This window comes from Neovison vison, chromosome 3 (assembly GCF_020171115.1).
Source record: "Neovison vison isolate M4711 chromosome 3, ASM_NN_V1, whole genome shotgun sequence".
NCBI classification, from domain to species: domain Eukaryota; kingdom Metazoa; phylum Chordata; class Mammalia; order Carnivora; family Mustelidae; genus Neogale; species Neogale vison.
In genome coordinates this window covers 66736384-66752863 of record NC_058093.1, presented here as the reverse complement: position 1 = coordinate 66752863, position 16480 = coordinate 66736384, and the positions used below count along the sequence as shown (strand labels likewise).

At 34.9% G+C, this 16480-nt stretch overlaps 1 protein-coding gene across 3 annotated transcripts in view; it reads right to left on the bottom strand.

The window, feature by feature from the left end:
• UBR3 (ubiquitin protein ligase E3 component n-recognin 3) overlaps window positions 1–16480 on the bottom strand; it is a 253610-nt gene that overhangs the window by 77499 nt on the left and 159631 nt on the right. For all 3 annotated transcript variants that reach the window (XM_044242304.1, XM_044242307.1, XM_044242306.1), the window contains exon 30: window positions 11531–11616. In XM_044242304.1, the coding sequence (XP_044098239.1) occupies window positions 11531–11616 (86 nt within the window). The remainder of the gene's footprint in view (window positions 1–11530; window positions 11617–16480) is intronic.

Here is a 16480-nt window from a genome sequence, read left to right as displayed (position 1 = left end):
AGTATTCCCCAGTGTTGTCATGTTGTCTCATTCTGTCTCTGCAAGCTGTTCTCTCAGTCTAGAATAGTATATTCCTATTCTCCAGGCAAACCTGACTCATCTTTCAAGAGCTAGCTCAAGTTCTCCTCTGTAAAGTTTTCTCTAATACTGTAACTGAGACAGAAGTAATCATCCTTTGCTTTATACATTCTCTAAACCCTAAGTTAACTCTATCACTCATATAGTCCGGTAATTATTTTCACATGTTTTTCTCTCCTGTTAATGGTGAGCGCTCCCTGAAGAAGACAACTGTGTCCCTTCCTCTTTGTACTTTGTAGCCTAGCACAGTGCTTGGCATATAGAAGGATTTTAAGTATGCTGAATATTGCATGAATAATCAACAGTCCTATTAAAAACATCATACAATATAAGCATAAAATTCATGAAGGATTTATACTCTTACTTTTTTGTCATGACACACTAGCTCAGTAACCAAGAAGTAGGCCAATTAATCAGCCCTAATTTTATTGCCCCAAAGAGACTGACCTCTCAACTCTTAACTACTAGAGCAGTGCTTGACCTACTTGCTCTCACTATCTTCCTCCCCATGCTGGTTGCTCTGACAACTCACCTGGGACAAAGAACTCTATTTTCTGCAATACGAAATCAAATTCATTATAACTGTGATAAGTCTAAAGTATTCTAATGTGCTTAATCACAAGACAGAAACGTCCTTACCACAAAAGACTGGTTTGTCCTTAAAACAAAACAAAACAAAACAAAACAAAACCCTATGCTTTAATTATAAGAACTCTTAGCTGGAACAAAAAAGTAAGCTTTAACAGTCCCTTCTATCTTTATCAATATTAAAATAACTAGTAATCTAAAACTGGTAGATTATTTCTTAGTAGAACCCACATCATTAAAACAGAAATATATGTTAAAGAGCTGTCCTAAAACCTTTTATAAGTTGGTTCCATGTTAAATTGTACCACTGTTAAAATTTACCTACAGTAAACTTAACTGGGTCTGCATTTCAGATCATTCAAGATTTTAGTCCTTTCAGTGCAGTTACCTCTGACCAAATAATTGTCAGTGAAAAAAAAATCTCAATTAGCCAAATGACTCTCTGAACTACCGAGGGAGGAGGGGGATCTCAGTTTCTCCATAACTGACCAATCAAAGTAAAGAAACAGTTCTGTCCAATTTATCCAAGGTGAATATACTAGCTGTGGATATACTCCTCTCACACCTGAGTCAGTTAACCTTGGTTCCTCTACATACTCCTGAGAAATTAGCTGTAGAAAGATGGGATAGTACTCCTCAAATGAAGTCTGGGAACAACTCTAAGGAGGGAAGATCTGTATCTCTGGTTCCCAAAAAACACGAGGTTCATGCCATGGGATGACAGAAGCTGACTCATCTTGCCCCATCCCACTCCTCACCACTCCACGGAAGGCTGGGCAGGGAATAAAATGTTAGTCATGGTAGGAATTTTGAAGGGTTAAGAACAATTTAATAATAATAAAATAATATATATAAAATACTTCAGTTTCATATATAAACTGTATGTATGTATACATATACATACTTTCAGTTTTATCTATTTTACTTGATCTTTAAGTTCACCATGATACATATGTTCAATAGTCAGCACATCTATTATCATCCCCATTTTCATAATAAGGTAAAAAATTAGGTGACTTCCCTAAAGTCCAAAAGAAAACAAACATGACTAGAATCCAGATCTTTTAACTCCAGTGCTCCTTCCAGCACTGTATCCTATGTTGTTTCTAGTCAATAAAGGCACAGCCAAGGTTGGGGATAAAGTAGCAGAGCTTTGTTTACTTAAGACAGGTTTTATTCCCCCATGTGAGTATGGGAACATGTGAAAGGAAAAAGCTATCATTATACTTTCTTGTTCTCCGTGCTGCGTTCCTTTCCTGCCTCCCGGAGTTCCTGTGTCTCCATTCCCCAGCACACTGTGCCATCATTTTCTAGTCACCTCAAGTATCATAGCATTAGTATTTTTATGGAACTGTTTTCCTTCTACTTTTAAGGTTTAAGGCAGCCTCCTGCTTCAGGTTTGCAACACTGTGTGGAGCAATATGGGGAAAGGCACAAATCTGCTTCCACACATAGGTAATCATAAGAAAGATAAAGAAAACATAGCTTCTTAGGAATCCCAATTTCTTCCTTATCGAAAAGGACACACTCCATGAATTCAGGTCTAATCTGAGTACCTCAAATAAGGGGCAGGAGTTCTAAACTAAGAAAGGCCCCTAAGCCTAGCAAGATCCGAGGGCCCCCACGCTCCCTATGCCCTGATAGTGGAAATTACTCTCTGTGGTATCTAGTTCCTAGAATAGACAGATCATAAATTCTGGAAGCCCTGACTACCTGGCCACAAAGCATAGAACTTTCAGAATGACTTTAAAGAATAAAGCCACTCCTTTTAGTCAAATTTTCAAGCTATACTCTTGTCCCTCTAACTCAGGCTTCCCAAAATTAGCAATCTATTTCGTTAATAGATAAACTATATCAATCTTTGGTAATAAATCCCATTCTGACCACCTCATCTCATCTCTGAACAGGTCAACAAAGTATCTGTTAACCCCTTAAAAAAAAAAAAAAAAAGCTGAGCTAAAAATTAACTTTTATCTTGCTTCTAGTCTCCTTACTCACACACATCCATGCCCAAATTTGATAAAGGTAGTGTTGAAGTAGAAACAGTAATGTCAAGATTTATAATGTATGAAGACTTGACATACATTACAAAATTGAGTTCTTACAACAATCTTTTCGTTGGGTAGAAAGAGGAAGAGAATCCATGAGGTAAATAAGCTAGCTCCCAAATCATCTGTCTATTCATAAAGAATAGAATCAGGAGGCAATTTCCACATTTTTTTATATTAACTTAAGCATTTTGACTGTTGTAATGATTTGGTTTTCCTCTTGTTATATGGGGTAACAAAAAGAATAGAACAAAAGTTGTTAGTCAACCTATTTATAGAATTCATAATTTTAAAATCTAAAAACAGACCTTAATAAGCTATAGATACTAGAATTTTACCACTGTTAAAGAACAAGGTCGGACTACTTACGAGAAATTTTGCGATCTTAACAATATCTTTATGTAGTCTTACGGTAGGATGAAATTAACATTAAATAATTTTTCTAACTCTGAATTCAACAAAAATTCATTCTTCGAGCAATTATAAAATTATTTTAAGTTGCCTGTACACATCAAAGCTGGATTGCTTTCTATGAATAACAAAACACATGCATCATTTCTTGATAAGATCATAACTTGTATCAAAATTACTACCATTATTGTATTATTATTGATGTGTTTCTTTGATTTTGTTTTTTTTTTTTTTTAAAGATTTTATTTATTTATTTGACAGAGAGAAATCACAAGTAGGCAGAGAGGCAGGCAGAGAGAGAGAGGAGGAAGCAGGCTCCCTGCTGAGCAGAGAGCCCGATGTAGGACTCGATCCCAGGACCCTGAGATCATGACCTGAGCCGAAGGCAGTGGCTTAACCCACTGAGCCACCCAGGCGCCCCTTTGATTTTGTTATTAATTGGCTTATATAGTTGGCTGCTCCCACGTTGGGGGCATAGATATTTAAAATGGTTAGATCTTCTTGTTGGACAGACCCTTTGAGTATGATATAGTGTCCTTCCTCATCTCTTATTATGGCTTCCCAGAGGAATTCTACCAAACATTTAAAGAAGAACTAATTCCTATTCTCCTGAAACTGTTCCAAAAAATAGAAATGGAAGGAAAACTTCCAAACTCATTTTATGAGGCCAGCATCACCTTGATCCCAAAACCAGACAAGGATCCCATCAAAAAAGAGAGCTATAGACCAATATCCTTGATGAACACAGATGCGAAAATTCTCACCAAAAGACTTGCTTGTTAAGTGTCCCAAAGGATACAGAATTTTTTTCTTCCTTAAGATTTTATTTATTTATTTGACAGGGAGCGATCACAAGTAGGCAGAGAGGCAGGCAGAGAGAGAGGGGGAAGCAGCCACCCCGCTGCGCAGAGAGCCCAATGTGGGGCTTGATCCCAGGGCCCTGGGATCATGACCTGAGCCAAAGGCAGAGGCTTAATTCCACTGAGGCACCCAGGCGCCCCAAGGATACAGAACTTTTACTCATGGGTTTAGTCAGTGACTTCTTACTGTATACTATTGCCTTGGTATCTTTCCAGGCTCTGCCTGCTAATACTCCTGTTATTTTACCTATTTTCTTTCGTTAACCTTTCACTAAGATTTCTATTTTTGTTTTGGGCCACTCCTTCAGATATTTTCTCAAGTCCTGATTCCTTCTTCCTTGGATACCAGTTGAGTTTTCTTTTATTTTTCACCAGTTTGCTGGCTGGTTCCCCCTTGTTTGAGATTATATTTAGCTGGTAAATGTTGAAAATAGAACTGCCCTATGACCCAGCAATTGCACTACTGGGTATTTACCCTAAAGATACAAAGTACATTAAAAGGGTTATTCACCATGACCAAGTGGGATTTATTCCAGGGCTGCAAGGTTGGTTCAACATCGGCAAATCAGTCAGTGTGATACAACACATCAATAAAAGAAAGAACAAGAACCATATGATACTCTCTATAAATGCTGAAAAAGCATTTGACAAAGTACAGCATCCCTTCCTGATCAAAACTCTTCAAAGTGTAGGGATAGAGGGCACATACCTCAATATCATCAAAGCCATCTATGAAAAACCCACCACAAATATCATTCTCAATGGAGAAAAACTGAAAGCTTTTCCGCTAAGGTCAGGAACACGGCAGGGATGTCCATTATCACCACTGCTATTCAACATAGTACTAGAAGGCCTAGCCTCAGCAACCAGACAACAAAAGGAAATTAAAGGCATCCTAATCGGCAAAGAAGAAGTCAAATTATCACTCTTTGCAGATGATATGATACTATATGTGGAAAACCCAAAAGACTCCACTCCAAAACTGCTAGAACTTGTACAGGAATTCAGTAAAGTGTCAGGATATAAAAATCAATGCACAGAAATCAGTTGCATTTCTCTACACCAACAACAAGAGAGAAGAAAGAGAAATTAAGGAGTCCATCCCATTTACAATTGCACCCCAAACCATAAGATACCTAGGAATAAACCTAACCAAAGAGGCACAGAATCTATACTCAGAAAACTATAAAGTACTCATGAAAGAAATTGAGGAAGACACAAAGAAACGGAAAAATGTTCCATGCTCCTGGATTGGAAGAATAAATATTGTGAAAATGTCTATACTACCTAAAGCAATCTACACATTTAATGCAATTCCTATCAAAGTACCATCCATCTTTTTCAAAGAAATGGAACAAATAATTCTAAAATTTATATGGAACCAGAAAAGACCTCGAATCGCCAAAGGGTTATTGAAAAAGAAAGCCAAAGTTGGTGGCATCACAATTCCGGACTTCAAGCTCTATTACAAAGCTGTCATCATCAAGACAGCATGGTACTGGCACAAAAACAGACACATAGATCAATGGAACAGAATAGAGAGCCCAGAAATAGACCCTCAACTCTATGGTCAACTAATCTTCCACAAAGCAGGAAAGAATGTCCAATGGAAAAAAGACAGCCTCTTTAATAAATGGTGTTGGGAAAATTGGACAGCCACGTGCAGAAAAATGAAATTGGACCGTTTCCTTACACCATACACAAAAATAGACTCAAAATGGATGAAGGACCTCAATGTGAGAAAGGAATCCATCAAAATCCTTGAGAACACAGACAGCAACCTCTTCGACCTCAGCTGCAGCAACATCTTCCTAGGAACATCGCCAAAGGCAAGGGAAGCAAGGGCAAAAATGAACTATTGGGATTTCATCAAAATCAAAAGCTTTTGCACAGCAAAGGAAACAGTTATCAAAATCAAAAGACAACCGACAGAATGGGAGAAGATATCTGCAAACAACATATCAGATAAAGGACAAGTGTCCAAAATCTATAAAGAACTTAGCAAACTCAACACCCAAAGAACAAATAATCCAATCAAGAAATGGCCAGAGGACATGAACAGACATTTCTGCAAAGAAGACATCCAGATGGCCAACAGACACATGAAAAAGTGCTCCATATCACTCGGCATCAGGGAAATACAAATCAAAACCACAATGAGATATCACCTCACACCAGTCAGAATGGCTAAAATCAACAAGTCAGGAAATGACACATGCTGGCGAGGTTGCGGAGAAAGGGGAACCCTCCTACACTGTTGGTGGGAATGCAAGCTGGTGCAACCACTCTGGAAAACAGTATGGAGGTTCCTCAAAATGTTGAAAATAGAACTGCCCTATGACCCAGCAATTGCACTACTGGGTATTTACCCTAAAGATACAAATGTAGTGATCCGAAGGGGAACGTGCACCCGAATGTTTATAGCAGCAATGTCCACAATAGCCAAACTATGGAAAGAACCTAGATGTCCATCAACAGATGAATGGATCAAGAAGATGTGGTATATATACACAATGGAATACTATGCAGCCATCAAAAGAAACGAAATCTTGCCATTTGCGACAACATGGATGGAACTAGAGCGTATCATGCTTAGCGAAATAGGTCAATCGGAGAAAGACAACTATCATATGATCTCCCTGATATGAGGAAGTAGTGATGCAACATGGGGGCTTAAGTGGGTAGGAGAAGAATAAATGAAACAAGATGGGATTGGGAGGGAAACAAACCATAAGTGACTCTTAATCTCACAAAACAAACTGAGGGTTGCTGGGGGGAGGGGGGTTGGGAGAAGGGGGGTGGGGTTATGGACATTGGGGAGGGTATGTGCTTTGGTGAGTGCTGTGAAGTGTGTAAACCTGGCGATTCACATACATGTACCCCTGGGGATAAAAATATATGTTTATTAAAAATTAAAAAAAAACTACTCACCACATGCATCAATTCTTGGTAAGATCATAAACTGTATCAAAATTAAGTTAGAGCCCCCCCAATAAAGCTGTCTACTATAACCCCTCTCGACTAAAGTTTAGTTTTTAATCTCTATAAAATCATGAAATTCGGGGCGCCTGGGTGGCTCAGTTGTTAAGCGTCTGCCTTCAGCTCAGGTAATGATCCCAGGGTCTTGGGATTGAGCCCCGCATGGGGCTCCCTGCTTCTCCCCTCTCCTTGGCGGGAATCTTGCTTCTCCCTCTCCCACTCCCCCTGCTTGTGTTCCCTCTCTTACTGTGTGTCTCTCTCTGTCAAATAAATAACTAAAATCTTTTTTTAAAAAGTCATGAAATTCATTTGTGATGAGAACTGTAGCTTCTTAAACAACAGTAATATGCAGAAAGCCTCAGACCCAAAGATAGGGAAAGATGTTGTTTACCTAAAGATAGACATTTTTAAAAAACTTTCCCCAAGATTAATAATTTATCAAATGACACCTCTTCCTTCCACCACACCCTAGTCAGTGGTTCAACAATTTTTACTTGAGAAATTGTTGTGCTACTAACTTCACTGGACTCTATGGAGCTCTGTATCTACTTACAAATTACCTGAATGAAGAAATTAACTAATTAAAAAAACACATTATTCTTAACAAAAAGTTATCCTTCAATTTTTACATCTGTTTTGTCCTACATCTACTGCTAATAAAATTGGTGGTATTTATCAGTGTATGTATCAATTTGCAAAAAAGTCCTAAATTCACTTATCTTTTTTATAGTCTTGTTCAGATGCCATGTCCACCAAAAGCATCGCTGATTTTACCAGCTAAATATAATCTCAAACAAGGGGGAACCAGCCAGCAAACTGGTGAAAAATAAAAGAAAACTCAACTGGTATCCAAGGAAGAAGGAATCAGGACTTGAGAAAATATCTGAAGGAGTGGCCCAAAACAAAAATAGAAATCTTAGTGAAAGGTTAACGAAAGAAAATAGGTAAAATAACAGGAGTATTAGCAGGCAGAGCCTGGAAAGATACCAAGGCAATAGTATACAGTAAGAAGTCACTGACTAAACCCATGAGTAAAAGTTCTGTATCCTTGGGGCGCCTGGGTGCCTCAGTGGAATTAAGCCTCTGCCTTTGGCTCAGGTCATGATCCCAGGGCCCTGGGATCAAGCCCCACATTGGGCTCTCTGCGCAGCGGGGTGGCTGCTTCCCCCTCTCTCTCTGCCTGCCTCTCTGCCTACTTGTGATCGCTCCCTGTCAAATAAATAAATAAAATCTTAAGGAAGAAAAAAATTCTGTATCCTTTGGGACACTTAACAAGCAAGGGATATGTGTTACATAACTGAATTTAGAGTCAGAATAGCTGGATTCTAGAGCAAGCTCTGTATTTGCCAGCTTATGACTTGTCAAGGTAACCACTCTGAATTTCAGTTTCCTTTTCTACGAAAAAGTGATAACAGCTATTTCATATGGCCATTCTATAGGACTAAATAACTTATGTGAAAGTATTTCATAAACTTTAAAACTACAAACGTTAAGTATTATTAAAATACCATAATATGCTGCTTTGTTGATAAATTTTGCTCATTTTTTACTTTGAAAAACTTCCCAGATATATATTTAAGAATGAACTTTTACTATGATTGGGTACTGGTTATTTACTTAAAAAATCTGAAGTTAGTGCTGAATGGCATTGTTCCACTACAATTTTATCTCTCAGTATAAATTTGGCCAGTAATATTTTTCTGCTTTCATTGTTATAGAAAAAGCAATCTTCTGCTCTCAAATCTGTGTGTGTGTGTGTGTGTGTGTGTTTCTCCATCCATAATTATATACTGGGCATCATTCAAGCTGCTCCAGGCAAAACTTTTAAATCTTTTCATGACTAATCTTCAATTTTATCAAGAAGTTGTAATGGAACACTTTTCCGAAGTGTAAGTTCCATATCATTTACTTAATTGACTCTTTCCCCAAAATATTATGAAAAAACAAACAATTTACAAATAAGGTATGTGGGGCACCTAGGTGGCTCAGTCATTAGGCAACTGCCCTCGACTCAGGTCATGATCCCAAGGTCCTGGGATCGAGCCCAACATCAGGGTCCATGCTCAGAAGAGAGCCTGCTTCTCCCTCTCCTTCTACCTGCTGTTCTGCCTACTTGTACTATCTCTCTGTCAAATACATACATACATATGCTTGAAAATGAAATATTTAAAAGGTAACAAGGAGCAATAAATGGAAATGGGAAAATACTGACTTATGAGGAGTCTCTAGAGAAAAGAGAGAATCTTTAATAATACCATTAAAATTCTATTGGAAAATGAAAAAATGAAATACTTGATCTAAGGTCCTAAGACACACCATCAATTTAAGTTCTGGTGTTCAACAAATCAGGTTTGAGTTAGGCTTGTGTAAACAACAAATACATTAAGTCTATACACTTGCAAAATAGTGAGATTTTATACAACATAAAATACATTCTGCATTAGGATAAATAATGTGTAAGCAATTAAACAGTAATAAATCATATGGAAACTAAAAGCAAAAGGCACATGTTGTACAACCTATACAACTGTATACAATATAATTTGTCAATCATACTTCAATATAGTTTGGGGGGAAAGGACTAACATAAATCATTAAAAAAAAAGAAAACCAAAAATAGTATTAAATTTAGATTTAGGATGATCTTCATCAGGACCTTTTCTATACTGGCACGTTTTGATTGCTTATTCACGAAAGGGGAAATGAAAGTGGAAGTAACTACCAATTTAATAATTTACATTTAAATTAAGGACGCTAATTGAATGGTCTTGCTAGAATTTTATACCAGCATTTTTAAAATTCTGAATAAATTCGTTATTTACAAATCTCTGGATAAATGTAAGTACCTCAGAGGGGAGAAAAAAATGAAGTAGAGCTTTGAACATAAGACTGAAATTCCTTTACTAAATACTTCCTAATATAACAATTTCTGGATTATTATTAACCAATGTCAAACAACAATTAAGAATAAATTAATAAGAAAAGATAATTAAAATAAGTGAACTTACAGATTTTGCTAATTCAAACAGTCTAGAAGCTAAAACTCCTATGTATCAACAACTTCTCCTTTAAAACATAATACTAAATCACTGGGTGTAAGTAGAGCTTAAGTATATAAAAGTCAGTAAATACTAGGTATTCAGTAAAAAATAACTTCCAAAACCTTACATTTCTAGCAATCAAGTGATAACAAAACAAAAAAAAAAAATCAAAATCTAATACAATTAGCAAGAATTTTAAAAGTAACTCAGTTGAAATTTCACATAAGTTCGTATCTTTACATTAAAAATTTCAAGAGAGGCATCTGGGTGGCTCAGTCAGTTAAGCATCTGACCCCTGATCCCAGCTCAGGTCTCTATCTCATGGTGATGAGTTCAAGCCCCATGCTGGGCTCCCTGCTGGACATAGAGCCTACTTAAAAATTAATTAATTAATTAAAATCAAATGAATATCTTAAGATGTTTTTGATTAGTCCTTTGCTTTGAAATCATCCCCAAGTAACATATATATCTTTTCATAATAATACACATATATTTTGGGGGCGTCTGGGTGGCTTGTCGATTAAGCATCTGCCTTGGGCTGATCATGATCTCAGAGTCTTGGGATCAAGCCCGGCATCAGGCTCCTTGCTAAGCAGGGAGCCTGTTTCTCCCTCTCCTCCCCACTCATGCTCTCTCGCTATTTTATCTTTCTCTCTCTTTCAAATAAATAAATAAAATCTTTAAGTACACACACACATTTTTGAAAAACCTATGTGTTGATAATTTTTATTAACTACTAATATTTTTAGCATTTATGAAAATATATTCATTTTTCAAAAGAATACACTATGTATTTTAAACAATTTTTATTTTCTGTACCAGTCATGTTAGGTAATATTTTAACTCCAGTGATTTGGGGCTAATAATTAGCTATACTTGACATTATGTAATATTACCCCTAATATTCACATTAATTCTCTAAACAATTGCTAAATAGTGAAACCATCACTATGAAGAATCTACATTAAGTTCTAACTGACACTTCTCTCAAACCTACCCTTACAAGAAGTACTGAGAATCATGCTCATTTTACAATGTAAAGTATATTCATAAATAAAACCAAACATCCATAATTTTAATACATTTTAATGTTCACATCAAAATATAGTACAATGCCTTCATTAATTAACAGCAGCACTATATATTATAGGAATCTGCAGGCAACACAAATTATTTTTATAAAAATATTTTCTTAAATCTAGACAATGTAAAAATTCTTTTAAAGGATTTAAGTTTTAAGATAATTTTTTATAGCCAAGGATACCACACTGTTTAATTTTGAGCCAGTGTAAATCTGATCTATCGGTATGACATTTATTTACTGAGCAATCATAGTATAGAAAGAGCTAAATATTCACATGATTCTTTTAAGATTAGCCATTTAAAGCATATAATCACCATTAAAACCAATTATATGTCATATAAAAAGAATCTGAAAATACATCAAAAGACCACTTTGTTTGTATAAGCTTTCAAAAATGACATAATTTAAAATGTTTTTAAATTTACACTTTTTACTACTTACTTAAGCAAGAGCGTTTGCCAGCTGTGCTTGCACCACCTGAACACAAATTGCCTCCCCGATGAATTAATTCAAGTTCCAAATTGGTTCTGTAAGTAAAGCATTAAAATATATCTCAATTAGGCTAAAGTGATACTTTTTCATTTGTTTTACTGATATGTCTGAATGAACCTAAATAATAAAGTTGAAGAACTTTATGAATAGTTTATGGAATATCTGTAATAATATTTTATCTGATATTTAGAAATAAAAAGGGAAACATATCCTTATATGTTCATATTTATAACCTCAAAACTGTACACATCATTATGTAATTGTTGCAAAATCTCAAATGTTGGCAAATACTAAAAACTGGGCCTTAAGGAAAACAACAGCAACACACTTCATAAACCCACACATGAATCTGGTGAAAGAGCTTATACCCAACTCTTAGCCACTGAGTGGGAGGTGGTTACTGTCATCTAAAACACAAAGGCATACCAACTTTTTATCAGAGAAATGATTATCACTCACTAGAGCTTAGATGGTTTCTAGAAATCAATATTAAACAAAATCACTAACATCATAGTAGGTATGAACAACACATAAAATGAACAGTAGCCTCTTCTATGGACTTCTAAAATTACAGTTTTATTAAAGTACACTGTGTTAATTCCTGACACTGCTAAACATCAAAAAAGTTCATATAGATCTGAAATTATAATATATTTAGCAATTTTTAGCTTACAGATTAGTTACAATTAGTAAATTGACATTTTAAAAATCAAATTGCTTCAGAATCTAAAGATTTACTCAAAAAAATATAGTAAAATAGCCAATGAACTTTGTCAGAATAAATGAAAATTGTGAGTGATATAATGCATGTATTTTTACTTCAACAGTATTAATAAACTTAAACACATCTTCATTTGCCACTGCTACAACTGAATAATTTATATCCAAAATATGCATTCGACATTAGCAATGAGATATCCTCGTCTTTAAAAAAAAAAAAAAGGGGGGGCAAAATTTTAAGCTTACTTCGCAAATGAATTCAAGGAAGAATATGATCCTATTTTACTTAAAACAGTCTGAACTGGTTTGGGTTGTATTTTAACACAAAATGTTTTTGAAACATTATTTTCAGATATTTACTTATAAATGCAAACTGTTAACAAAATTAATATTCTTAAATCTGTATATTTGCCACCCATTTTTAAAGGAATGCTTTAATCCTCTCTTCTGGGGTGGGGGAAAAGCAATTTAACATTGATAATGTTCCTGCTCAGAGCTCCATCTGGTTGCTGCTGATAAGGGCATCTGTGTGACAAGGGAATTTTCCACCCTTTAGGCGATTTGCATTGCTCACTGAACTTCTAAAAACCTACCAGCAAGGAAGCAGGGACAAGGATTTCATATTAGTGGACAGAAAGCGAGCGGAGACCAGCATGTGTTCCTTCATCAAGGGAATATAAATGAGATCAATATATTTTGTTTTCACAAATCTTCTGTTGCCTAATCTGTAGAAAAAAATTAACGGCTATATTCTCTTATAAAAACTAAGATTTCCTAGATTGTACTTTTAAAAGAGCTAACCAGAAACACGATCAATTTTTACAAACGAATGTCAGAACCAGAATGTCAACTTTTATTTTAGCACAGTTTGCAAAAATACTAAGATATAAATATAAGAACAATTCTGTTTATTCAATCATCAAATAAAATACTTCAAAAGCTGATAAACATGTTACCAGGAGTTTGATTTTAGAGAATATTTGAAAGAAAACTACTAAATCTAATTATTTCAGATTATGGCTAGAAAAATCTCTAAGAAAACATTCCTCCTGACATTAAAAAACAAAACAAAACACAAAAAAATCTATCTATCCAAACGGTTATTGTTATGTAATAACCTAGGACTTTAAAAATCAATATGTCAGAGGCCCTAACCCTCAGCTTTTCCTGATTTCACTTACATCAAAACTAGGCCTTTAAGTTGAAACTTGCTAGAGAATCGAACACACAAACATGTCATATGCCCTATGTCTGTTTGATCTCTAACTGTTGAAAATCCCAACACAATATTCTGTTTCTGCCCTCCTGAATAGATGATAGAAAAATAAAGATTGTTCCCAAGAAAAGTAGACTCTACTTTTTATATTCCTAACACAAATCTATTCCAATCAGTTTGGAAAGAAAAAAAAAAGAGTAAAAAAAAAAAGAAAAAAAAAATCTGTAACTGAAATAATAATGAGAAAGATTACTTACAGCCTATCTTGGCACCCACCTACATATTCCATTTAAAAACTCCTCCAACTATGCTCCAGCTTCTTTTTGCATGACTGAGGTCTGCTTTCCCTTCTATCCCCTCTCCACCCTCCTTTGGTATGAACTTCTATTTTTAGAGCTATAATTTAAAAAACAAATGTGTGTATACACATGCACACACAGAGACACTCAAACACGAATTGATGTCCGTGTGGGTTCAAGGCCTAAGCCTACCACTTACTGGTTGAGCAAGTTACCCAATACCTCAGAGAGAAAAAATATCTTCGTTCATACCATAGACTATATTATACAAGACTCAGCTCAAGCTCTAACTCTTCTAGGAGTTAGGGAGAATTAATTCCCTTTTCTTGAGACGGGAAAGAAACATTACCAAATACTTTATATTTCAATTTGTTCATCTTCCCTTTTAAAGTTCTATAGCACTTTTTCAATATGATATTTTTAAAACAAACTCTATTCTGTTTTATACGGACTGATGTATATTGGTTTTGTCTCTCCAACTAATGGTAAATTCCTGGAGAGAGGGACCATTTCAGATAAATTTCTAAATCCTTGATGGTACATAGCAAAGTGCTCAAAAACACCTTAGGAACCAGAAATCTCTTTGTTTGGGTATGGAACCAATAGTAAGACTCTCTTTAGTCCCCATAGCTTATTCTCTTTCTTCTGTTGACCCTTCCTTCGATTCCCTTAAATTCGGACACGAAAAGAGGTGAGGGGAAGGAAAAGTATTTTATCAAAGAATTTCTTGGCTTTAAAAAGGATTCATAATTTGGTATTTTAGCAAACATTCCTTTTATTTTGAAAATACTTAGTTTATAAAGTTTAAACTTATAATGCAACTAGTATGTAAAGTAAGTTGACTCACTCTACTGAGCAGTTCACCCACTGTGAATTAAACATATCTCTCCAGCTCTATCTCAGTTATTCATGTTTCATCTTCTTTCCATTTAAATGTTTCTCACTACATACAGGCCGAGTGTCATGCATCAATACCTCTAGGCTATATGTAACCTGAGTCCAAAACCCTTGGAAAAATCAATTATTAAAATTAGTCTTATTTATTGTTTCAATTAAGAAATAATGAACTGGTATTTAAATGAGGAAAGCTTTCCTCCCCCATATTAACCTTCCATAATCCATCTGAATGGTATTTCTAACAGACTGTTCTTTAGAAATATAATAAAACCTGAATATAGTAATTTTGATTAATTTTAATGTAAGAGAAAGATACCATTCCAACAATTTCTTCTCTGCTGCCCTCAAAAAATCCTCCAAGGCTTCACCATGCAAATAAAATAAAAAACAAAGGGATAAGGTGCTCTACCAAAAAACCCCAAAAAACAAAACAAAAAAATCCTCTAAAACAATTACTAAAATTAACAGCTTTACAGGCTACTCAACCATTAGAAATATTTTGTTCCTAAACAACAAAAAAATTTAAGTTCCGTAAAAAACAACTAAATTGCTCATTCAGTGGAGAGAAACTCAGCTCTGGGAAACAAGGGCTGTATTCTATTCAAATTTCTAATGTCAAATACAAATAAATGTGCTCATCCTAATGAATTATACATTTAAGAATCACAATATTTAATTTAAAAGTTAAATAATTCAAAGTAAGTTTACTTCTAAATAGTTCACTTAAACATTTAAGCATTTTAAATATTACCAAATATTTTAATGCCTACCTTTTAGGCACGAAAATAAGCATAATCTGTAATCATACATATTTGTGAAATAATGCTATATGCTAGGCATTGGATACCTATAAAGACCAGTTTCTTAACTTGAGAAACTTAAATTCTATCCTAATAGGATACAACATCCTTTTTTCTCTCAATTCATGTTTTTGTTAAATTTTTTTTTTTTTTTTAGCTAATTTGGTTTTTGTTTTCTCTTTAATAACTAAGTAAAACTAGAGAGGGCATGCAATCTCACTGTGAGAACTTCGCAATGGCCTGCATAACTTTAACCAAAGGATAATGAGTGTTTTAATAGTTACATACTCTGATTTTCAGAAGCATTATCTTGTTGCTTTGGAGTTTATCATGAGCAATCAGAGAAAAATGGAAAGACAACAATTTTCTGTTTCTCTATATACATTCATAGCAAATTACATTTGATATCTGTCCCTGCTTCCCAATAAGTGAGAAAAACCAAAACATGCTGACATAAAAAAGTCTATTACCACAGCAAGCTATATAGGAAGAAAACAAGAATTTATATATTCAAGAAATAGGAATCTAAAACTTCCACTAAACTAAATTTAAGTCAAGGCATTTGATTTATCATACTATAAAAAATTCCATGGAGAGATCATTCCTATTCACCCAGAATTTTCTTATAAGATCAATCCTAAGAAATATACATAAGAGATATAAATACAGTATTTACACACATGCGCGCACACACACACACACATCTATATAAACAGACACATATATACATGGCATAACTCAGTTGGTCTATATTCATCTCAATTTTCTACAACATTATTACCGCAATATGATATAGAAGGTTTTTAAAATCTTGAAACCATGGCAAAATTAAATCATTTTCAATTTAGTTTTCACATAAAGTGTATTTTATTGCAAGCATGCAGCTGGTAACTCTCCAGACACAAAATGCTGAATTAACTGTTAAATCTTCTCCTGAAGCATTCTGGATAAATAACAACAATAGTTT